Raw genomic sequence first — 25,823 nt, forward strand, 5'->3', positions numbered from 1 at the left:
ATTTCTTATAAATTCATGTATATAAGTACCACTGTAAAATCAAACTCTTTGATTACTCTTGGGGGGGTGGTTAATTTTTTTTCACTTACCGAAAACTAATAAGCTCCGTTTTCTGAGAGTGTGAGAATGATCATTCGTGGATTTAAAATAAAGTCCGATAAAAACTGACCTCAGGAGTTGAGCGGTATGAGTATTTTGAAGTGATGACCTAATTCTAAGAATTGGGTTTGCTCTGCTCATGTTCAAATAGGATTTATTAGACAGTGGAACTTTTAAATTGATGAGTCGGCCTAGTGACTTTTCACTGGTAAGGAATATGAAAGATCCACTTCAATGTTCAACTTATCTTAAAAGTTAAACATATTGTCTATTAATATGTCAATTATTTTGGACAGTTTGGGTGAGGGAATGAGGGTGTGAAAACAAGGAGTTATGTTTTTGGCATCCTTACCAAATCAAAATAAGTTGTTTACCAAGTGTTTACACACACGCGGCCCATGATGGATCACACCACCAAAACACTTGCATCATCTGGGTTTCAACAACTTTTGTTTTATAAACTATATGCTGTAAAGCCATATGTATATGCCTAATACTGGACCTTTATTTGATTTGAAAATGTGTTGAAGTCTTTATCCCAAAAGAAAAGAAAGAAGACATCTGGTGAATAAACTTTATTTGTAATTACTTATTGTGCACTAATCTATCACAACATCATAGAAGATATGAAAGGAAGCTGAGACAAGACTCCAAGGTTAAAAACTCAGATAGAGACACACTGCACCAAGGGCAAATCTTAAGGGCATACTCTAAGTAGCACTGGATTATTTCAACACAAGTTAGTACAAAGCAAACCAACATAAGGGGAGACCTTCAGGGATACAGCAGAAAGTAGAGGTGGGAGGTTGGGAAATGAAATACATCCTAGGAGATGCGAAAAGCAATGGACCTGTGTTCTAGTCCCCAGTAGGTGTTTTGTATATCTTAGTCAAATAAGTTTCGTCTCTCTTATCTGCAGGTCATTCAGCCCTTAAAATGGAAAGTCATGGACTAGATAGCTTCTCAGGTCTTCCAACAATCACAATATAGCATCAATGGAGGGGAATTGGGAAGTTGAGGATATTACTGGTAAGAGAAAGGACAAGCCCAAAGCCAGAGGAAGGAAAAAAGGAAATTGTTTGTGCACAGGGCAAGGTGTCTTCTGATCTGCAAAGTATTAAACAAGCCTATTAAACTACTGTAAAAATTTAAGAGGTAATATACTTAGAAATAAGGATGCCTGGAGGTGCAGTGGGTAAATCTCTCACTGCTAACCCAAAGGTTGGCAGCTGAAATCGACTCGCCTCTCCAGGGGAGAATGGTGTGGCCATCTGCTACTGTAAAGGGTTGTGGCCTTTGAAACCCTATGGGACAGTGCTGCCCTGTCCTACAGGGTTGCTATGAAGTGATCCATGGAATTGAATAAACACTTGTAGAAAGGGGAGACAGAGATGGTGCTAGACCTTAAAAGTCAGGCAAAAGATGATAGGGAACTAAGCAGAGAAAGAAACAATGTAGTTCCAGTGGTCAGAGGTCTGAGTTATCTGTATGCACAACACAGAATTTAAGAAGTGTGATGACAGAGGCCCTTTCTCTTCAAAACCGCACAAGTAGCCCCTTCTTGTGGGCCAGGAAGCAAAGGGCAGCTGCTGAACAGACAGTGGTCAATCCAATCAATCTCAGAAGGCCTGACACCGAGGGTAGATTTCTCTCCAAGAAGCTCGTGGTAATGGGTCTCGCAGGTACATCCTAGGTTCAGAAAACATTGCATTAGTGCGGGGCGTATGTACTCTATTCCTTAAAGTCTCCTGAAGTTCTTCAAATGTGACCCATTCTTTCCAACTTATCAGCCATGGAATATAACCCCCCCTTCACTCAGAACATCCATTCATCTTTCAGGTCTCTGCTTCCATCTTACTTCCTTGGGGAACCTTTCGTGAGTGCCTGGACAAGGCTGACCTCCTCTTTTTACATTCTTGTACAGCATGCTTTCTTTTTTTCATTCTACTTGAATTTTTTGGTTATCATCTGTATTCCAGATCAGATGCTAAGCCTTGTGAAGACACCACTGCACCTTAGGACTAGGTGCTCAAGAAATATTTGATGAGTGAATGCACCCATAATCTGTCCATCCCATAATTCCATCTCTACCACACGCTATAAGGATTTGCACTTACAAGGACAGAGGACTATGTATGCTCTACTGTTTTGATCCTTGACATATATGATGTTTTTACCTTGTGTTCTATGTATCCTTCCTTTCAACCAGGAAGGCTTCATGGGGTTTTATTTCAATGATAGATATATTGAACATGTACTTTTAATGTAGATACACTCCATTTCACTCTACTCCCAAGCAGGAGATACTGACACACACTTTTTTCACGTCCTATCCCCTATTGGGAATCACCAGGTTCAAGACAGATTGATTGATTTAACACGGATTTCTAATCGCCAGATTCAAGGCAGATTGATTTAACACAAATTTCTTTAATGAGAGCCTAATATGTATAGAACTGTCCTACAGAAGTTTCCCCCACCAAATGCTTATTTTTTCATAATAATCTCCAATACATATTCTAGCCATGATTTTATTCAACCCTGTTATCAAGTTGATTCTGATTCATAGCAACCCTATAGGACAGAGTAGAACTGCTCCCGTGAGTTTCTGAGACTGCAGATCTTTCTGGAGGCAAGCAGCTACATCTTTCATGAAGAGCTGTTGGTCAGTCCAGACCATTCAAAAAGCAGTCCTACACTTAACACATTGCCCCACTATGGGTCTTTGAATTTAGCAAAATTCTTCCAAATCCTTCATTCCTGCCCTAACCAATGGTACCTCCTAACGCATTACATAGGTTAAGTCACTTGGGAAAAAATATACAACTACATACGAATATGATCTGTTGCCTAATAAATGCTCTTAGAGGAAAAGAAATTTAAATTCATGAATGAAAATATAAACTACCTTAGACTCTGGTTCTGACTGCCAGATTTCATCCTCTGGGATCTTCCCCATGGCATGCAGAATCTGAAATCAAAGAACATCTTGGCAAGTAGGAAAACTGCATCATATCTGTTGCTCAAACAAAGGACTAACTGAATCTTAGCAAATTCTCAAAGCAGTGCACACAAGCTGTAAAAAGGTTTGCAAATGTCTTCCACCCATGGGATAAGAAATTCCAATCACTAGGCTCACTATACATTTTAGGAGGTTTCAAAGGGATAAGAAGAGAGGAATTCTCGGGAAATCTATAAATGAATTCTGAGTCCCAATGGAAATGTATTAGATAACCTAGATCTAAGTTTTCTCTCAATTGGTGTTCCTGAGTGGCATAAACAGTTAATGTGCTCAGCTGATGACAAAAATGTTGGCAGTTTGAATCCACCCAGAGGCCCTTGAGAAGAAAAGCTGGGTCATCTGCTTTTGCGAAACCAGTCATTGAGCACCCTACGGTGCAGTTTTCCACTCGGACACACATAACCACTTGGGGTGGCCAAGTCAGAATCAACTCAATGGCAACTGGGTAAATACTTTTTGAGTTTTTAAAAAATATCTCAATTATGGCCTTAATGATCTTTTGCCTGGTGGTATCTCTTGCTATTGGCTGATGTGTTAGATACTTTCATTCTTACTTTGGGCTTAGGGTTTCCACTTCACCTCTCGGGCCCACAAGGTACATCCTATCTCACACCCTGTGCCCCTGGCACTTACCTCCCGAGCTGCTCTCTCTCCAGCCTCCACAGCCCCCTCCATGTAACCACTCCAGTGTGTGGCAGTCTCGGTGCCTGCAAAGAAAATCCTGCCAACTGGCTGGCGGAGAACCCTTCCAATGAAAGCAAAGAAGTATAAGTGGTCAGTATCAGAGCGCCAGAGAAGAAACTTTGGATTCTAAATGGCAGGCAGTACACTGGCAGTTTGGGAGTAATGATCGTTGGTTTCTTCCAGCTCTTGACTGTTTATTGTCAGAGATTTTTATTTATTTATAAATAATTTGGTTTTTTCATAAACCCTTATATTCTTTTCCCTTTATTATCTTTCTTTTTCATGCCCCTTTTTCTCCCGCAGCTTGTTATTTGGCCTTTAATAATCCTCTCCCATGCCACTTGATAAGCCAACCACGTTTACATGGCACAGCACCCTACACACCACTAGTTACTGCTCTACAATGTCACAGAAGTAGCACTTAATCCCAGGACACACAAAAAATCATGAAAAACATGAACAAACAAACCCAAATCACCCAAACCGAATGGATTACTCTGCCAAATAGGCCCTGAGATTACCATAAATAGAACACAGAATGACATTTAGATGCCTTCACCAAATGGAGGAAAGAAGTGGAAAAAAAACTAGCAACGCTATAAAGAAGGATGGACCATGGAGACTTGCCTGACCCCAGCTTTGTGGCAATAGGGGAAGTCAGTTTTGTCCACCTCCATTTAGAGCAAGCTACTGGAAGTTTGAGAAGTTGTTTAAATCATTGAATACTAAAAGTGATGATCTAATTCACAATTAGAAGTGTTGTCCTTTTTAGTATAAAAGAAATTGGGTGTTTGTTTCTCTTCCCTTTCATTTACTATTTATTAGAAACAATGAAGGACAGTTACCTGAATATAATTAGAGTTTCAGTTCAGGCTCAAGGAATTTCAGTCGCAGCTTAGCATATGTTTACTGTACCTTCCATATTGAGTCATAATCCCAGGGGGGAAGTAGGTTGTGTAACAGCCTCCAGAGTACTGCTCCTCACACCAGTTCTTCTCCTCATAGTGCACAGGCTGCAAGATATAGTGGCAAAACCTTGTTGGAGGCTCAAAGGAAAGGATCTCCTCTAAAATAAATCAAAAGCAAGCTTTTCCAGTAGGCTTCTTATAGGAGAACCAATATATCTCTGGAATACCCCATTGTCATGAATAAATTCCGACTCAGGCAATCTCCCATTGTCATGAATAAATTCCAACTCAGATCAGAGTGACCACAGGACATAACACAATAATATATATATATATATATATATATATATATATATATTTTAAGGAAACAAACTTCTACATCTTTCTCCAGTGGAGGGGCTGGTGGTTTTATACTGCTCACTGGTCCATTAACAGCCTAACTTTTAACCACTGTACCACCAAAGCGTCTCCCTGAAGTAGACTCTTTTTTTTTCCTGATGTTTTAAAAAATATATAATTTGGTGGGTCACTATCTTTGGTAATGACTTCCTCAGAAATTCTGACTTTAGAAAATTTATTCACTTGATTGATTTATGTCTTAGGTAGCATTCATAAACTATAATGATCTGTTTGCATTTTAAAGTAAATTTACTTGTTAGGAAGATTTTAGTGCCTACTGGTTTGAAAAATTATTTTAAGAAGAACTTATGCTTATTGGAAATGTAGAATCAAGAAAAGACAACAGTAAAATATGTTCATGAAGGAAAAAGGGTTACCAGATTTATATTTTTGTAGAAATAAGCTTTCCAAGGGATGCATAATCAAATAAATTTATGTTTATGGAATTTATGCATTTCTATTGGTGGTGTTACTTAAACACAACTATTCAACTTGAACTACACATTTTTGCAATGATAAGGCAAAACATTAATGGATTTTTTCAAAGCTAAAACTGCATATTAAAATAATTGAGCATTATTTTGAAAAGAGAAAATAAAGTTGTAAAAGGAAAAGGTTTGGTTAAAAATAGGCTTTGAAAAAAAACAGTCTGTCCAAAAATTTGCAATCTCTTACCTGAACTTGGATCGTTATTTAGTAGCAAGTTAACCTTCCCCAATAGGTATAAGTGGTTCCCAGCTGCATGTAGTGTTAGCTAGCACACAACAGCCGTCAGCCCTCTTTCATCTGAACATGGGGGCTACACACATCTCTTGAGCAACCAATCAAAAGAAAGATGTGAATTTTTCTTTCACCTTTCTTTGCTCTCATGAATTGTCTTCTTCCACACAACAAACACCAGTGCAAAGTAAAAACTAAGAACACACAAGGACAGAACTAGCTCATTTTTACCATCAGGACCGAACTATGCGCATTCTTCTTAGGAAGAGAGTATTCTCCAAATAAAATGAAATTATCACTTTTTTTTTGGAAATTTGAGAACAATCGATTTCACCTTGACTTCAGTTTTCCCCAACAACCACACCACATTGATTGAGAAACCTCCATTGCAAAGTGCCTTAGCATGAGAGTCTCAGAATTAAACTTCAAAAAAAATCTTGACTAACAGGGTGAATCATCTTGAACAACATTTTTAAACAAATTAATTGTTTTGTTTATTTCTTGATGGAAACTGTTGTTCTTTTCTTAAAAAAAATTAAATTGGGGACTCTTACAGCTCTTAAAACAATCCATACATTCATTAATTGTATCAAGTACATTAAATTAATCTTTTTAGCTAAGGTTTTAAGTGATTTTTTAGAGTGTGTACATTTTGAGATTTGTTACTTCCCTCTCATTATCCTAGAGGGAAAAGCACAGAAGCTATGCCTATATTTAAATTTTATGAGTAGTGTATACAAGCCAAAAGTACATAATGAGTACATGTCTCATTAATGCTGTATTTCTCTCCAAACTCATCGATGAAATATTTTTATTCATTTTCTGGATAAAAATTCAGAAAAACCTCAAGAATGTGTGCTTCTGCTATCTTAAGAACAAAACATTTGCAATAAGTGGGGGGGGTGTTGCTTGAAAAGAATGAACAGAAATGACATTTAAAGATCACAACAATTTGCCGAGGAGGAAAAAAAGCCAATCCAAAGTTGAACAAGTTATATTAGCATAATAGGAATAATCCATGTGTGTTGCAGAGATTATGTGTTGCAGAGGTTTCAGATGTTTAATGAGTTAAACATTTTAGCTTACTCATTATATTGTTTGTCCTCACATAGTAAATGCTCATTTGTACACCAGTCTCCATTGTCTTCAGATGCTTCACAAATAACTGCTTTAATCATCACTTTAAAAAAGTAACATGAACCATGTCAAAACATTACAAACCCAGCAGCCTAGTGAATGTAACCAGAATACTAATTTATTACACTACATATTGATATAGGAAGTGACTTTTGCTTATGGTTATGAGTACATGGGTCCTCTGGCAGGCTACTTCAAAATAGTTCAACTCTCCAGTGTTCCTTCCATTCCTAATGTCCAAGAGTAAATCAAGGCAAGAAATAGGGGATGCAGAGGAAAAGGGGAGCTGCTGGTCCTGTTTTTATGTGCAAAGCAATGGGAGGTGGAGTAAGTCTTCGGGGCTGCTTATAAGTTAAATTATGTATATCACTGAGAATCAGGAACATCTTTGTGCAACATCAAGAGATAAATAGAACAAATTCTTATTCCTGGCTAGGCTGCCAGGACCTAGGCACTCACCTAGATTTAGGAAACCAATTAAGTTGACTGAGTCTCAACTCACAAAAACCCGATGCGTCAATGACAAATTTTTTTGCGGGGGAAGTACATAGCCAGCACTTTCTTTTAAGGCTTTTATGGTTGGACTAGAAACCCAAACTTCCCAGTTATCAACTGAGCATGTTAACTGTTTACACTATTGAAACAGTTAAAGTTTATTGTGCCAACTTGGCTGATAAACACATGTGGGGCTAATTGAAGGGCAGAGAGATAAACGGCTCGGTGAGCCTCACCTTTCTTGTTCTCGGGTCTCTTGCTCTCTCATGGTTGGACCAGGCTGCAGCTGCCTTAGCCAGTACCCTACTGTAGATGGCAAGGCTCACTTCTTGCAAGAGACATCCCTGAGGAGAAGCCACATGAACCTACCCTGATGCATCCCTGGGTGCTAGAGCACCCATGTGGAGACCCTTGCCAGCGTTGACTTGCTTACACGTTCACAGACTCAGCTTTCCTCTTGCAGTCGGCATCATTGTGTGTGTTTTGTGAGATGGAGGAGGACTTTGTGGATTGGTATGAGATATACGGGTAAAAAATGTTGGACTTGTGAGCTTAGGCAGCACTGGGTTGGGATGTTTTCTTGATGTGCATTTAACCTTTATATAAAATTCTCTCATACATGAGTTTCTGTGGATTTGTTTCCCTAAAGTACCCAGACTAACACAGCTATTTAGGGACTTTATGGGCAGCAGAAATTCCCTTCTTTGACTCCATAACAAAGCACAGTAGGGTCATGTTTTGCTCAAAGACGACTCTCCCATTCCAGCAAAATGCTAGCACCACTTACGCCATAGTTGTGTTGTAGGACCCTGAGCCTGTCACCAATACAGAGGGCTCACATGCCCCGAGACTACTTAAAAATCGAGTAGCACGATGATGCCCTCTGCAAACATGTAAAGGAAAATCAAGGGCTCTAGGGTCCTGTTTGTGTAGATGCTGACATTACACATGCTCTTTTGCTAACTGAAAGGTTGGAGGCTCGACTACACCCAGAGACACTTCCAAAGAAAAGCATGGCTATGTATTTCTGAAAAAATTTAAAAATCAGCCACTAAAATCTCTATAGCTCTGCTCTGAAAAACCGAGGGGCACCATCAGTTCCAGTCAACTCAATAGCAACTGTTTTGGGTTGTTGCTGCTAGACTTTGGAGGGAAAATCCAGACCTTTCCACCTTAAGAAACGGTAGAAAACCAGCCTTACCTGCAGAGCTTCTTGGGATCCCAAAACTTTTGCATAGAGCTCACAGAGTTTCTTTAGTCTATTTGCAAAAAAGACAAAAGTGAGTCATCTAGCCCCTCATACCAAAGGCCCAGTGAGCCAGTGTGTCCACTGTGACCTTTCAGTTTAATTTTTAAAGAGAAAGCACTTAGTCCTTTCTGACATGTTTAAAATCTTTGTGATTGGCAATATTACTGAAGACATTGTAGTGATGATTTGCTTCAATCCGTGGCAGCACAGGGCAATCCGTTCACTCATTCAAGACAAAGCACTGCATTCCTTTGCAGTGTCAGCTACCCTAATCAGCACTGGAAAATCTTGGAGAACTAGCCTATGGTCTAGACCACTTCTTTATCCCTCTCCTCTGCTTCCTAAAAGGCGTTGAGCACGGTGGATAGAGTGGGTGGTAAGAAAAGCTTGGAATTCTGCTTCCACTTCTGAAATACTGGGAAACCCCGAGCAGGCTACTCAAGATCTCTGAGCTTTCATTTCAATCTATACTCTTCCATAAATTGTGCAATAATAAATTAAACCAGGATGGTCTCCACCATTTCATCAGACCACCTAGGCACTCCTGAGCAGTAAAAACTCTGGAGGACCCCTTCCCCCCTTCTTGTCATGGGCTCAGACTCATAGGATCCCTGGGCACTGCCAGGAATGGTGTTTGAGCCGATTATTGCCACCACTGGGTCAATCCAGCTCGAGGGGCTTCCGCCTTTGGGGCTACCCTTCTACTTTATTGAGCATGATGGCCTTTTCCAGGGTTGGGTCTCACCTAATAACATGTCTAAAAAGTCTCACCATGTTTGCTTCTAAGATGCTTTCTAGCTGTACTTCTTTCCAGAACAATTTACTCCGAAACAGCGGAGAAGCAGCAATCTGCTCTTAACTGTTCATGAAATTCTCAAGTTTAAGAGCTACTGAACTAAATTTATTACGTGCTCAGTCCAACAAATTGTATACAACAAATGTTAAATGAATTTCAGCTCTTTAGAAATTCAGTATAATGGGGGAATTGGAAGTAAACAAACTACAAGTGTGCAGTGCATCACATCTATTCTTGAGATGGTCTCTAAATTCTGGTGAGTTATACTCCGATTTGTACTTTGTCTCTCATGAACTTGTTTTCATTTCTTCAGCTTCACTTTGAAGATGTATATAAGCAATTGATGGACTGCTCCATTGTCAGGCCCTAACCATGTTCTGATTGATGATGCTGAGCTTCTCCATCTTCTTGATCCACAAACAAAGTGAGATCAACTGGCATTGGCATTGACATTGTTTATTTGTTTTAAAAATATTTTCAAGGAATAAGTCATTAGTTTTGCAAAATTCTATGAAGAATAAAGGCCGGTTTTGAACATAGTTCTGTAACAATAGTAGTAACAACCAAAACAATCTGTGAGTGGTTACATATGTATGCTATATTGGAGTGAAAGGGCATATGGAAGTACATGTCTGTGCACATATAGGTACAGTTGAAGACATTTCTGTATTCTTTTATATGCTGCATATATTTATATGTATAATAAGTACTGCTACTAGAGTATATATAATAAAGCACATAGAAAATACAGGTATGGAAACATCTTAGACTGGAAAGTGGCATCTGGGGTCTTAAAATTTTGAGAGTGACCTTATAAGATACAACTAGTGGGAGCTCCCATTGGGAGCCAAGAAGAGTGAAAGAAACCAAAAGTTCAAGGAAACAGTTAGTCTTCAATGACCCGTGGATCACACAAACCACAGCCTCCTCCAGCCAAAGACCAGGAGGTCTAGATGGTGCCTTTCTACCACTACATACACCATGACCCAGGACATGATGCATGGTCTCAATTAGAATGGAATAAAAAATGTAGCATATATCTCAAATTCATAGGAAAGACCAGGCCTACTGGGCTGATTACGAGTGGAAAACCCCAAATAATATTGCCCTGACGTATCTTTTCCATTAAGGAGTGAAGCCTCTTCTAGTGGTTCCCTTTTCTCCATGAGGTATGTGCTTCTTAGAAAAATCGATTAAATGAACGAAAGGAGTCCCAAAACAAAGAAGAGCAGGTAAGGAGGGGCAGGAAACCGGAGAGAGAGAACGTGAGAAGGCAGGCTAGAGAATGCAGATGCATTTTGGGGATGCCCATCAATGTTAATGAATAATTTGTATATGAATTGTTGAATGAGGATTAATTTACTGTGTAAACTATCACCTAAACACAATAAAATGTTTTTAAAAGGTAGAAAGCAGGCGGGAAAGAAAGGAGGGAGAGAGGCAGGAGAATAAGGAAGGAATGAGGGAAAGAAGATGAACTTCTTTTCTTACCTTTCCTCTTTGGTAAGACCTGCCAGTTTCCTGGCTTTGTGGGCAAGGATAAACCTAAAGCACAAAAACAAGAAAAAGGAATAAATTATTGATTATTTTAATCCTGGTCCCATAACTACAGCCTCAAAAGCCCAAAGAAACACTTTTTTGTTTTTCAAGTTCAAAGTTTTGCTATCTACATATTAGTTTTATTCTTGACACTGAAGGTCCCTTTTAGCTTCAAGAATTCGAAAGGCTAACAAATAGATGAATGGTCATAGTTTTTGCCTGGGCTACTACTAGGACTGGCTTACAACCCCCATTATGGCTGATGGTCAACGTAAATGAGCCAGACCTTACCTGTCTGCTTAAGGCAATGTCTGAGTCCTCCCATTTTCTCTCAGCCTTTGCTCATTAGCATCCAGCCTTATGGAATTTCTCTCCCATTTCTTGCTCAATGATTGCCTTCAACTTCACAACAGGCTTTGATACGTGAATCCTAATCCTTGGTTCTCGCTGAGATAAACACATACCTATCCTATGGCAGAGCTCAATTTTTGTTCTGCCTGGTAACTGCCTTTCTGGGCCAAATTCGGGACCACAAGTCATAGCCCCACAGCACAGATTGCCCCTGACAGGCAGAGGATGGGGAAGCCCTAGATTCATTTCGAGGGAGACTTGGACAATCTCAGAAGCCAACAAAATAGAAATATCAGATCAAGTCCACACAACCTTCCCAAGAAATCCTCCCAGCATTATATAGGGAACATGAAATTAGATATAACAAATATTAAAATGTTACCAGGATTCTATTTCTTGAAGAAAAACTTATTCATTGAGTATACTTTTTAAAAGCAGGAAGAGTTTTCATGGCTGGGTTTTCAGAATAGTATTTTAAGGAAAAAATATTTAACAAGGTGGTGGAGAACAATTATCAGTAGTGTAGGATGCTCTTGTCAACATTAAATTATATCTGCATCGCCAGAACTCTGCCTTACCCCATTATGGCAGCATAGTTGCCATCGGGTTTGGTATCATCCAGTGTGTAGGCAATGGGAGCTTCCTCTCCTTCAATGATCATCGTTCCACAGTAATCTTGGGGGACAGCAAAAAGGAAGAAGATCGTCATTATCTCATCAAAGTACTCAATTACAATTGAACCATATGTTTTTCAATTTGAGAAGTCCTAAGGCCAAGTCGGAGGAGCCTGCATAGTGTAGTGGTTAGGAGCTGGGCTGAGATCTGCAAGGTCTGCCGTTCAAAACTGCTGGCCACTCCATGGGAGAAAGACGGGGCTTTCTACGCCCATAAATAGTTCCAGTTTTGGAAACTCACAAGGGAAGTTCTACCCTGTCTTATAGGATCACTAAGAGTCAGCATCAACTCAAAGGCAGTGAGTTTTGAGAAGGCCAACTGTAGAATATCATCCTATTGCTATCAAGTCAATTCCAACTCATAGTAGCCCCAGATATGATTTCTGAAGCTGTAAATCTAAATGGGAGCAGAGCAGCTGGTGGATTTGAACTTTGCTGTTAAAAATAGAACACAGTCAAAGATGTGTAAAAGAAATAATAATACTCCATTATTGTAAGTAGAAAGGCCTGACATTTAACATTTTATAAGGTGCCACCACTCTATTTTTACCAGTTCTTGGTTATTTAGAGACAGCGCAGAAACATATGGATAATTAAATTCCAGTTTTCACTCGTCTCTGCTGGGAAGACGGTCTGTCTTTCAATTCCCATCCAGGTTGGCTAAGCTGTGGTTTTGAACTCAGCATTCTTTGATAAGAAGACAAGGAATTGGATCTCTCACTCTCCCAGCCCTTTCTCCTTGTCTGAGAAGTCTTCCTGCTTGTTCTGAACCCACAGTAATTTTCTCTCTTTATATTAATACTTAAGTGTAGTAAAGTAATTGATCCTGTGGGGATGCTTTCTGGTCATAGACCCAGTCAAAGGACTGCCATTTAAGTGATATTTGAATTTTAAATCAATATTTATTGTTATTGGGGATTGTATGCAACAATTTAAGCTACTTACCACCCCCCACCTCCAATAGTTTACCTATCCCATTGATTTCTCTTCCACCTCTTGTGGATTGTTATCTTCCAACTCACCCAAGTTGACACATGAACCCCTCTGGGTTGCTGCTTCAAAATCTGTCAATAAGATGAACAGGCTAGAAGGGGCTAAACAATGTTCTTTTTCCCTTTCCCGTACATTTTGAGGTTTAAAACCTCTTTGTCATTTGCCTAGGTCAGCAACTTGAAGCCGTATGTGTGCAGAAAAGATTTCCTGTGCCAACTCCCTCCTGGCACAGGAGTCAGAGGGAGGCTGGCCTCACAATAAATATCACCTCACTCATCTACAGACTAACTACTATATAAGTACATACATGACCGTAAGCTCACTAGGAGGGGATGACAGTTAATTACTATGAGTTATAGCTCTCTACAAGTTCATTTTTTCATGTAGGCTCACTCTTTTCCTCTTCAATAATAGCTTGAGCAACAATTTCAGTTCACCTTGGGGAAAAAAAGCACTTCTCACTTTTATCCTGAACAACCTAGACAAGATTCCAACAAAAGAATGTGACAGAGCACAGTGACATCACAAGGGGTGTGTGTGGGGGTCATACAAGGTGACACAGTAAGAGAGGGTGACCAAAATGGCTTCCATGTGGTGTGTCTGCAGAAATTGATTGTTTTTATTACACGTGAGCAATTTATAACTCTACCACATATTATTGTATGAGGAAACTTGAGAATAAATATTACTCAGAATTTTGCACTGTCTTTTACATGATGAGGTACACGGGGCATGACACCATGAGTTGCTGAAATGAGTGAGTCTTTGGCAGAGCACTGAGGAGAGCTCAGGGCAGCCATTGAAATGCGATAATAATACCCTGTGCCGGTGAACTATCCTCCTGCTCGATCATTTCCTTATCAAATGAAATTGAACACGATTATGATCAATGAGTCTGGAGTACATGTTGTACAGGAAATCTAAAAAGAGTATTTTGAGATGGGAAAGCAAAAAACAGAGAAACAACTCTGGAGGGCACATCCGTCCCGATATGTACACATGTGGCTCAGACTCCCTTGTAAGCCTTTTTCTTTCTTTTTAGTCATTTTATTAGGGGTTCATACAACTCTTTTTACAACCCGTACATACATCATCGGTGTCCAGCACATTTGTACGTATGTTGCCATCATCATCCTCAAAACACCTGCTTTCTACTTGAGCCTTTGGTATCAGCTCCTCATTTTTCTCCTCCCTCCCTCCACCCCCTCCCCCTGAACCCTTGATAATTTATAAATAATTATTATTTCATCATATCTACTTGTAAGCCTTTTTCAAATGAACTTGATTCCTTCTAGAAACTTTGGTGGCGTAGTGGGTAGACATTGAGCTGTGAACCACAGAGTCAGTCAGCTGTTCCAAACCACCAGTCTTTCTGAGAGAGGAAGTAGGATCTTTCTACTCTTGTAAAAAGTTGCAGTCTCAGAAACTCATAGGGACACTTCTACCTTGTCCTATAGGGTCAAGATGAGTTGACATTGACTTGATGGCAATGAGTTTTAATCAGTTTGATTCCTTCTCTCTACATCCGTTTATTATTGCGCAGCCAGGAGACTCAATGTCAAAGTCAGAAACTGAATTGACATGAGCTTTTATGCTCCTCAAGTGTGCTGGAGCAAGGGAAAAGTTGAGAAAACCTGAAGTACAGGGGGAAAACAATGATTGAAGTGTAAGAACTCAAGAACAATTTTTAAATTATGAGAAAGAGTTAAGGAGTGATTTGGCTACAAAGGGAAGAAAGAGAGGGGACAAAAAGGACAGGATGCGAGGAGCCAAAAGGGCAAGTGTACACTGATTGTGTTGGAATAAACTGGGCTGGCAGCGATCCAGTGTAGGAAGCCAGGCTGGCCCTGGTAGATAGCTGTTTTCTGGCTTTGCAGGGGCAGGGCACTCCCTGACCGTGGCCAGAAGGACTTAGGTGACTAATCTTGGGGGAGGCCCTGCTGCCCACTAGGTCCCCCAACTACATCCTTGCCCAAACATTTCTGAATGGACAGCACTATCCCCTCTGTCCCAATGAGATGAAAAACATCCTCCTTCTCAGGCTACAATGGTGAGGCCTAACCTCTGTCCTTGACGTTAAACTGTAGCTGCACTCACTAGTTTCCATACTAGTGGTGGGGGGGGGGTGACTTTGAGGAAGTATAAGGGCTGTTTAAGTTCCAATCAGCTGAAGCGAGGTTCTGCTGACAGCAGGCACCCAAGTGCCCCATCTCAGGGCTCCTCTTGACCATGGACTGGACTGGACCTGCCACTTCTAGGGGCTGGAGGTTGGGCCTAGATCTCAGAGTCTCTGTTCCCTTTAGGTGGTCCACCATCAGGACACTTCAGGGAAGTACTCACCCTTTTTCCTCCAGAAGGGCTCTTTGTAATAAACCATACACTTGATGACTGAACCCAAAGGCACACGAGTGATAAGCTGGTTTCTCATCATTGGCAGAGGAGGATTGAAATGAATCTTCATGCCCAGAGTAGGAGGAACAGCGCTAATTACATATTTAGCCTAGAAAAAAATGTAGTAAAGCATTGTTGGTTGGCTGTTTTGCTTTGTTGTTTTTTTTCTCCCAATGATTGTCTCAACCTCTACCCTTGTGCCTCTTCAGCTGCTTCTTAACACAGAAGCTGGAGGGAGTCAGTTCAGACCTGAATTAGACCTCTTGTTCCAATTTCCAATGACTTCCCATCATGCCTAGAGTCAAAGCCAAGTTCCTCAAAGTCCTGTATGTTCCTTCAAGGTCATGAAATAAACAGTTATCACATCTCTGGTATTATCTCCCGATACTCTTTCTCACACTCTCCTTGTCTCTGCTATTTTGACTACCTAGCAGCCACTTTACCATGCCAAGCATCCCCCAGGAGGGATTTCGCACTGGCTGCACCATCTGCCTAGACCACTTCCCCTCAGATAGCCACATGATTTCATCATTTGCCTCTTTCAGTTCTGTGATCAAATGGCACCACCTCAGAGTGACCTTCTCTGACAACCATATTTCAAATCCATGACCAAGCTTTCACCCGACCTTCACCTTGCCCACTGTCTCCACTGACCTGCTTTACTGTTTCCATTACTTTTCCCTATCTGGAGGCGTCCTGAAGATGTGGTGCTTAAGCACTCAACTGTAAAAGGCTGGCAGTTGGAACCTCGCAGCCACTCCTTAGGAGAAAGATGTGGCAGGCAGGCTGCTTCTATAAACATTACAGCCTTGGAAACACTATGGAGCACTTATCCCTGATCTTATAGGGTAGCTGTAAGTCTGAATTGACTCAACGACCATGTGATTGCTTTTTAATTTGATTACTATCTGATATCTTTATATTTAATTCATTTGATTGTGCGGTTTCTCCTTAATTAAAATATGTTATATGAGGATGAAGATTTTTGTCTGTTTTGTTCACGGCTGTGCTCCTAATTCCTGGAATGTTGGGCACCTAGGATGGATGTAATCTGTTTATCAAAAATGTTTTAGTGTCTTTTATAATTATGTACCAAGCCAAGGGAATTGGTTGATAACATATGTTTTTATAAATTCCAATCTTACCTATTCTGACTCAATTTTTCCTTTTTTGGGTAGATTTTGTTTGTTTCACATTTGGCAAAGGACTGTCTATGAATTCTAAGGTATTTGTAGCTGAATGAAATATTTGGTTATGGTTATGGGATTACTTGTATCACATAAAATAAGAAGAAGAAATGCTTAAGTCCTAACCTCTAGTACCTGGGACTGGGATATTGTTTTCAAATAAAGGTTTTGAAGTTGATACCAGTTAAGTGAGCATGAGGTCATAATGGTGATGGGCGGGGGCAGTGTCACACCATAAAAATAGGGAACTGTGACAGCACAGCAGCTAAGTGCCCAGCCAATGGAGTACACCCAGAGACTCTGTAGGAGAAAGATCGGAGGATCTGCTTGTCTACAGATTTCAGCCCAGGACAGTTTGAATCTGTCACATGGTGTCATTTATGACATGAAAGTAGAAAGTTGACTTGAGAGCGCCGAACAACAATCAATATAAGTACAGGGAAAAATAGCAGTTACACAGAGAAGAAGGCATGTAAAGATAGAGGCTGAGATTGGATTGATGAATCTACGATCCAAGAAACAGCAAGGATTGTTAGGACCCAAAGCTAGAAGAGGCAACGAAGGCTTTTCCCTTAGAGTGCACTGAAAGAGCATAGGCCTTGAGTTTGGACTTCTACCTTCCAGAACTAGATAAGGATACATTTGTGTGTTTTAAGCCGTAGAGGGTGTGGAGGTGGCAGTCCTACAACACTTCTAGGGATTCTGGCCTCATCTCTCCACTACCAGGAGCTGAGTTACCTCATACACCTCATGGTTTAGGGTCTCCACAAAGACATTTTCTCCGGTCTGGTCAATATAGGTCACAGGCCTCTCCAGTTTGACTCGGTCTCCAAGGATATCCATAATCCGCTCACTCACTTGGCCAGATCCACCTACAAATTTCCTCTCCTGCAAATAAAAAAGAAAATGAAAGACTCAAGAAATGGTTTACAAATCATAGGCGTGAATACGGACGATTACATTGCAAGTTCCTCTCATATACCTTTACTCTGTGATGCAAAATTTCATATTTTTGCGTGAATAGTATCTTTCCTTGACTTATTTTCTGTCTTAAGTATCTAATATTGCAATAACAGAAATACTGTAAGTGAATGATTTCAAGAAATAGAAATTAGCTTTCTCACAGTTTAGATTAGAATTCTGAATTCAGAGAGTTGGCTCTAAAGCAGGGGTGGAGAACTTCTGGCCCACAGGCCATATATACCATATATGGTTGAGTATAAGCCAACCTGAATATCAGCTGATGCACCTAATTTTACCACAAAAGCGGCATTAAAATGTGCTGAAAAACTCAGCTTATACACGAGTATATATGGTACATGGCTGGCAAAATCATTAATACCAGCTAACATCATACACCTCACCAAAGAAAATTAATTCTAGTCACCACATTCTAAAACCAAACTAAACTCACTGCCAGTGAGTTGTTGTCAACTCATAGTAACCCTATAGGGCAGGAGAGAACTGCCTCTGTGAGTTTCTGAGACTGTAACTCTTCACAGATGTAGAAAACCTCATCATTCTCCAGCAGCGTGCCTGGTGGTTTCAAACTGCTGATCTTGTAGTTAGCAGCCCAAAGCATAATTTCTATGACACCAGGACTCCTAGACATCACATTAGAATTGAGTTAATTAAATCTTTGACCCAATATAACAGGCTAATTTTAAGGTGATATTTTTTATGACCTGTGAATGACCTTAGAAATATCCAAAGTGAACTTTGGCAGGAAAAAAGTTTCCTCACCCCTGCTCTAGGGGAAGGCAGTTGATCTGTGAGGGACAGTCCTTGTCTCTTTAGCTTGTTTCCTTGTTCCTTGGAAATCTCTGTGTAGTTTGTCATCAATCTTCTATATTGTTTTCATAAACTTGTTCTTTTTTTCTTTGTAAGAAAGTGACTCAAGTACAGGATGGGTCCTGTATAAATCCTGCCTCATTAACATAACTGAGATAACCCAATCCTAAATAGGACTATGGTCCCAGGCATAGAGGTTAGGATTTAATAACACATTTTTGAAGAACACAAGTTAAGCCATAATATTTTCTACCTAATGATTGCTATTTTTAACAAAGTTACAGGTTTTCTACTATTCAATTTCCAAGCTGTGCTTTACAAATTACCAGGCTCCTACCTCACTTTGACCTCTTCGGCCTGATACCCAAGTCTCCACCTGTCTGGTTACCACCCCTATTGTGTGTCTTGCTTGCATCCTACTTACTGAGCTGCTGGGTTTGATCAAGCTTTACCTAATGCTGGGCAACTGTTTGCTTGAGCTCACTTAAAGCTGTTTTCATCATTCTGGTTACCCTGGGTCAGAACTTCATCGCCCCACCCAGCCAGTCTAATCCCTGCTAGCAGTTGCTCTTCTCATACTGGATCAGGTACTTGCTCCTTCTGAAGCCACATAGTCATGTCAATTACTGCACTCACCAGTCTGGAGCCCTGCTAAAGTTTTCAAATGTCCTCTGCGCCATTGTGCAACCAGAGTTGAACTGACTCACCCACTGCCATTATATTGGTTCTGACTCATATTGAGACACTACAAGATAGAGTAGAATTGGCGCTCTGGCAACTCTTTACCGGAGGAGCAGGAGTAGTAGTTGTTGTTAGCTGCCATTAAGATGGATTCTACCCATAGCAACCTAATTTCAAAATTCTATTGGCACAACGGAATGAAATACTCCCTGGTGCTGCGCCATCCTCACCATTGTTCCTGTGCTTGAGCATATAGCTGCTGCCACTGTGTCCATAAACCTCATTGAAAATGTGTGGTTCTCTTTTTTATTTGAAAATGGGCTTTGTTGCATTTCTATATACAGATTTTTTCAACAGTGTTTTTTAAAAATAATCAATCATTATAATGAGGGCTCTTACATATAGGTCCATCCATCCGTTATATTAAGTGGATGATATGTACAAATATTGCTATCAACTATTTCAAAACGTTATATGTCTTCTTGAACCCCTGGATATCAGTTCCTCTTTATTTCCTCCCCCACCCCCCCTCCAACCACCCTCATAAACCCTTAATATATGGGAGGGTGTTGTTTATGAAAATGCATTTCTGGTCTTCCTTTTTGAATATCTTTAAGCTTCAAAGAACTGCTCAAGTCATATTCTTCAGATAGTCTCCTAGGGAATTAGCAGCAGGAGAATGGACATCTGCCATGGATTACATTGTGCCGCCCAAAATTACATGTGCCTGTGGTTATAATCCCATTTGGGACTGGGTTGTCTTAGTCATGTTAATGAGATATGATCAGGTAGGGTGCATTTTGAGTCTATCTCTTTTGAGCTATAAAAGAAATTAAACACACAAGCCAGATCGATAAGACCCACCGTCAAGATAATCTCTAAGGAGCAAAGCGGCAGTAGCTGGCGAGATAAGGATGGATTCCAACGCTGACAGATAGAAAGCTTTTCTCTGGAGCTAGTACCCTAACTTAGATTTCCAAACTCGTAAAATGTGAGGAAAGAAAATTCTGTTTGTGAAAGCCACTCACCTGTGGTATAGCAACTCTAGTAAACAAAGATAATATCCAAACAGAAAACTGCAAAATCACCTACAGAGGTAAGCCTAATTTCAAAATTCCATTGGCTAGTGGGCTCTCACATTGGGTGTGCCTCATAAAAGCTGTCCTGTGCAGCCATGACAATGGTATAAAAGTCATCTGCCTTTTATTTCATTAGGTCACAAAAGAAGGATGACCATGAAGGCTGTCAATCTTCCTTTGGCACAGTGGCGGATTTTCTGTTGGAATGGTGGGAAGATGGCTGGGTACCTGTCCTCCATTGGTTGTTGATACGATCCTGGTTGTGCCCCCACACTGTTTCACGTACCACAGGAACCAGAGCGCAGACACTTCATGGGTCTCTGCAGTGACGCACAGGTTCACAAAGAGAGTGGCAAGCTGCTTTGAAGATCTGCTCAGAGAGAAATGAGGACAAGATTGGCAAACACAGAACACGAAGTGGCTACCATCTTCTTAATTTTCGATTCAAGTAGGAATTATTCAAGTAGGAGATTTCCATAGCTACCTAAAGTACAGTGCTTCTGGTCCCATAAAATTGTAGTGAGAACCCAACACTATAAATATCAGAGACTTTGGAAATACAATTTATTTATTTCTCTTTAAATCACAATACCTGACTCGATGCTCGTGCTCTGGGCTAGCCCTACTTCTCTCTATGAAACTGCAACCTCCGTTTCAGTAAGGGCACCGCCCTTCATCTAAGACCAAGCATCTAGAAATCATCCTGACTTTTCTCTCTCTCCATCACTCTCCCCCATCTAACCCGGGGAAGTGAATTAGATCCACCTTTCTCCACCTCCACCTCTCCCCATCATCACCACCAACATAGCAACATCTCCCTCTAGGTGCATCACAATGGTTTTATCTCCATTAGCCTTGCTGCCTCCACTCTTCTCCACCAGTATCTATTCACCATACAGGGAATGTTTGAGGCTTTTCGCCTCCCTCCCTGCCATGGTTCTCTTCCTGAAATGTAAACAAAATCATTCCCGCAACCTGCTTAACAGCCTCCAGTGGCATACTATCGGAACCAGAATAAGATTCAGAACTTGTACTATGATCTCTGAAGTGCTGAGTGATCAAGCTCAAGTCTAGATTTTTTAAAAAACAACCTCTCATCCTGTATCTATTCCTGCTCTCTTTTGTGTTTCTTCAAAAAGACCCACTATTACTTGTCTAAGGAAGTTATCGCTAGCTTCCACTTTCCCAGCCCTCTGGTACTCTTGAATGCAATTTCCTATCTGGAAATTACCTTAATTAGTAGTTTGTTTATTTTTTTATTGCTGTTTCCCCCACTAGGACATGAACCCATGAGAATAGAGATTGAATAGTTACTTGTTGAATGATTAAATTAGTAAGTAATTGATGAGACACGTCAGGTAAAACTATTTTTAAAATCATAGAAAAGGTGCCAAGGAGCTGCTAGGTGTGGCATCAAATGTAGGAAAAGTCACAGTATCTATTCAGTTATTTTACTATCTTCTGGAAGTTATGATTGGAGGAAAAGGGGAAAGTGACTAATAGAGAGCATCAATAGGTGAATTTTGGCTAGGGAAAGGCAGGTAAATGGAGGGAACTTATGTCCTCTTTGGAAGTACACCAAAAAAGTGAACAATCTCATACCATTTTAAGGAATCCAAAATATCTAGCACACCCTGAAATTCACCAGCACTAAGCTGCTTTCTGTCACTAATAAAATCTTTTGTTATAAAAATCCCCTCAAGTTTGAGTAATGTGGCTGTTGGCTGCCTTCCATTTATCCTTGTCTGATGGCTGCCTCCTGTGCAGAAAAAAATGCCACCCAGTCCTGTGCCCACCCCCTGATGGGTTGCAGACTGAACGATTGTGATTGTCTATATTTCTACTGGCTGGCTTTGGAAGTAGATTCCCCTCTTTGTATCTAGCAAGCTTTCAAGCTCCTCTGGAAGTTTCACTGAAAACTATTCAGCATCAAAGTAACATGTACGCATCACTGACAGGCCAGTGATGGCTACACAGGATGTCCATCAGCCAAGAATATAACCCACATGGAAGGCCAGAATTCTATCACTGAACCACCAGTGTCCTCTGGAGGATCGTTAATTTGGTCAGATGAGAAGCAGAATTTGCCCATGCTAATGATGAGTGAAATAAATTACACTCTTCCATTTACTGAAATCTTTTCACACTCCATGGTCTTTAAAGTAATTATCTTGTTAAATTGTCATCACTTCGATATAAAATAGTTACTGATTTTCTCCAGTCTCTGGGAGTTTAATAATATGTAACTACATAGCTCATCAAATGGAACAACTTGAAGTCAGATTATAACTAACTCTAAAACTCATGCTTTTATGTGTTAAAAAAATATTCTAACCAGGTTGGTAGTACAAATACTCCCAAAGGAGCATGTATCTACCTAGCACATCTTTTTTGCAGCTTCATAAGTAGCTTTCATTTCTACAATATCTGAAGAAGCCACAACAGTCTGACAGCACTTTTGTGCCCCTACCAACCATTGATACCATCAAAGTGGTGTAATATATGTGCTTCAGTGACTTAGAATTCCTGTTTTTTTCAGAAATATTCTTTCTGATAATTGGAGGGTTAGAAATTTCTCACTCATACCTTCCTTGTGTAGGCAATCTGTAGTATTGATCTAACACAAATACCCAGACAATCATTTAAAATAATACGTTGAACTGAAAATATCCTTTGCTATTTACTGATATACTGTTTCTTTTGGTGTTTGCTTCATAGGTGAATTTGGAGACATACCATAAATGGAGTAATAAATAGTAAAACTTAACATTGGTCCAACTGGACAGTTTATATTCAACATAGGGATATTGCTGCTATTATAGTTCTATTGTTGCCAATTTAGTAGGAAAGAAATAATCCTGGTTTCAAATGGCAGTAAAGAAGATTGAATTCTCTCAGGATGGCCAGTCTATTCCTAAACCTTTATTTCATCTACATTGTAAACATCAATGAGAAAAGAAAGAGAAGACCAATTTCTGAGAGCAAGAAGGTCAAGGAAGCTAGTACAATGATATTTTCACATTCTTTGTTCTATTGACTTTTAAAAAGATAAATGTTATCTTTTTCTACATGAAAAATATATGGAAATTATATAAATATTAGGAATCTCATGAAAGTAAAAAGATGATGACAGAATGAATATCTTCCATATTTCTGCCTTCTAAAAGTAAACATTTATCTTATTTTTGGCATATTTTTCCTCAGGCCATAGCTTTATAAATGCATTTATATAGCTGTCATCAAATTGAAAATATAATATATGCTTTGGTAAGGCATTTTGAAAGAATAATCAACATTAATCTTTGAATATGATTGAGCTTTAAGTAAGAATAGACTGGATATCCTGGTGATTACTTCCTTTCAAACCAAGAAATGATATCACGCATATCTTTCTTCGAAAATTACACAATTGCTTTCTGCTCTTATCCTTCTAAAACCTCAGAGACCGGATCCAAACCCACTGCCACTGAGCTGATCCCCACTGCCAGTGACCCTCTCTAGTGTTTCTGACGTGTGTATTTCTACAGGAGCAGGCACCCTCAACGTGCTCCCATGGAGTGGCTGGTGAGTTTGGAACACCAATCTTGTGATTAGCAGCCCAATGATTCTCTGACAGTGCCACCGGGGATGGATTGATTTAGTCATAAGGCAAATCGAAGAACAACACTAAGAATGTTCACTAAGTACCGCATTGGGTCAAGGGCTAATATAACAAAGTCAGGTCTCAGTAATCTAATTGGTCTTACCTTTAAGGAACTTGAACATTCTGTGTGGATAATACAGCTGACTGACCTCTTTTAAAACTTTCATTAAAAAATTTATAAATGAAGTCAGCCATGATATACTCACTATATGTAAAAATCCAAATGATACCATTTGAAAATAAATAGCATGTATGAAAAAATAAATTACATTTACAAAGTCTATCTTCACAAAAGTGTTAAATAGTATTTAAAAACTGGTTTCCATCTAATCAATTTCAACTCATGGGAACCCCATATAGGTCAGAATAGAACTGTGCTTCATCGGGTTTTTAATGGATTGGTTTTTGCAGTAAATTGCCAGGCCTTTCTGCCAAGGTGCTTGTGGGTGGATTTGAACCCCCAACCTTTTAGTTAGCACTCTAGTGAATTAACAGTTTGCACCAGCCAGGGTATCCTAAATAGCATTAGATAAGGCTTGTCAGGATAGGCATTAATTCAATGAAATTTAATGAGTTTACTTGATAGTTATGCTGATGGTCTTTATTTGTTCTAAGTACAAGGAGTTATTGTGTCTAATACCATGCCAGACACCAAGAAATGTGCTGGAAAATATTGGAACTGGGTCCTGCCCTAATGATATCTGTCTACATCTTAAATCCTAATTTTCTGGGTATAGTTTTTGTAGTACACACGTGGAATAAAATCCTCAGAACCAACCAGTATATGCTCACCACCTTGTAATCAATTCCATAATGGGATATGCTGTGAGCAGACAATCAGTTACAAGAAAATTCGAATGGCACAGCTCTGGTACATTTGAAAGAAGGCTTCCTCCAGGGTGAGGTATACTTTTGTTATATAAGTAGACGATGTGGAACATTGTTTGCTTTTTGCTTTGTCTCTTTCCTCCATCTAGCTCATCAACCTCCAGTTTTTTGGATTTGAAGCCAATGGCTGGCCATGTTGCCTAGCAATCCTGGGAGCTGTGAGCAGCCTGCCATCTGACCTGCAGACCTCAGATTCAATTGTCTCTCTAGTCACAAGCCTGACATGCTGGCTTTGAATTCATTCACCACTGCAGCCACCAACCAGCCTGTAGGTGATATTGGGTTCATCAGTTCTCGAGCTACATGAATCAGGAGAGGCCTCCCACTTTATATCTGACCCACAGATTTGGGACCTTCTTGGTCGAACTCAGATTGGACTTGCTCATGTCTACAACTCTGTGAGCCATTTTCTTGATATAAAATGTTCTCTATCTCTCTATCTGCATCCATCTATCTCTATATATCTATCTGTGAATTTGCTTCTTTAGAGAACATAGGCCAAGACAAATAACATTGCTAAATAAACTTGAAATATTGTCACGAGTGGCTGTACTCAGTCCAGCAGATCTTGTCCAGAAGTTCCTTCATTGTCATGTGGTCCCATTCTTCTGCAAGGGGGGCCTTCCATGGAGCCTCACTGGGAATCTGCATTCAGATGAGCATTTTGAGATGAAAAACCGATGTCATTTTCAATCTTAAATAATCATTTAAATAGTATCCCATACTCTAGCTTATAAAAGAAATGGGAAGCTTTCTAAATTCCTTCAATAGTTACATTTACAGCATAATCAAAGCTGTTCATGGAGCTCTTTTATTTAGAGCTATACCACTTATCCTAAATTTAATTTATACTAATACTTCCTATGCACTAATTGGAGGAAACTGCAAAATTGGACTGTGTGCAAGTATGTATTATTTAATTGTTGATTTATAGATAGCATTAGTTATTTTGACTCTTTCTACGGATTAGACATCTAGATAAAAAATGTTTAAATTGGAGTTTTTAGGTTACACTACTTTTTGTGCAGGCTTTTTTTATGGGCTGAAAAATTGGACCTGGTGGAATCTCAAACACTCAAAAGTTTTATTTTGTTATA

The 25,823-nt window shown here is 39.8% G+C and overlaps 1 protein-coding gene across 1 annotated transcript in view; it reads right to left on the reverse strand.

Moving 5' to 3' along the window:
* Window positions 1-1,620: 1,620 nt before the first annotated feature.
* The window catches only part of LOC142433996 (amine oxidase [flavin-containing] B), a 75,346-nt gene continuing 51,143 nt past the window's right edge, over window positions 1,621-25,823 (reverse strand). The window contains exons 4-14 of the mRNA XM_075538643.1: window positions 25,280-25,371; window positions 20,424-20,565; window positions 17,383-17,532; window positions 15,407-15,566; window positions 11,978-12,074; window positions 11,001-11,054; window positions 8,666-8,723; window positions 4,721-4,818; window positions 3,755-3,866; window positions 3,008-3,070; window positions 1,621-1,788 (exon numbers count right to left, since the gene is read on the reverse strand). Coding sequence (XP_075394758.1) covers window positions 1,636-1,788; window positions 3,008-3,070; window positions 3,755-3,866; window positions 4,721-4,818; window positions 8,666-8,723; window positions 11,001-11,054; window positions 11,978-12,074; window positions 15,407-15,566; window positions 17,383-17,532; window positions 20,424-20,565; window positions 25,280-25,371 — 1,179 coding nt within the window. The 3' untranslated portion in view covers window positions 1,621-1,635. The remainder of the gene's footprint in view (window positions 1,789-3,007; window positions 3,071-3,754; window positions 3,867-4,720; window positions 4,819-8,665; window positions 8,724-11,000; window positions 11,055-11,977; window positions 12,075-15,406; window positions 15,567-17,382; window positions 17,533-20,423; window positions 20,566-25,279; window positions 25,372-25,823) is intronic.

This window comes from Tenrec ecaudatus, chromosome X, assembly GCF_050624435.1.
Source record: "Tenrec ecaudatus isolate mTenEca1 chromosome X, mTenEca1.hap1, whole genome shotgun sequence".
NCBI classification, from domain to species: domain Eukaryota; kingdom Metazoa; phylum Chordata; class Mammalia; order Afrosoricida; family Tenrecidae; genus Tenrec; species Tenrec ecaudatus.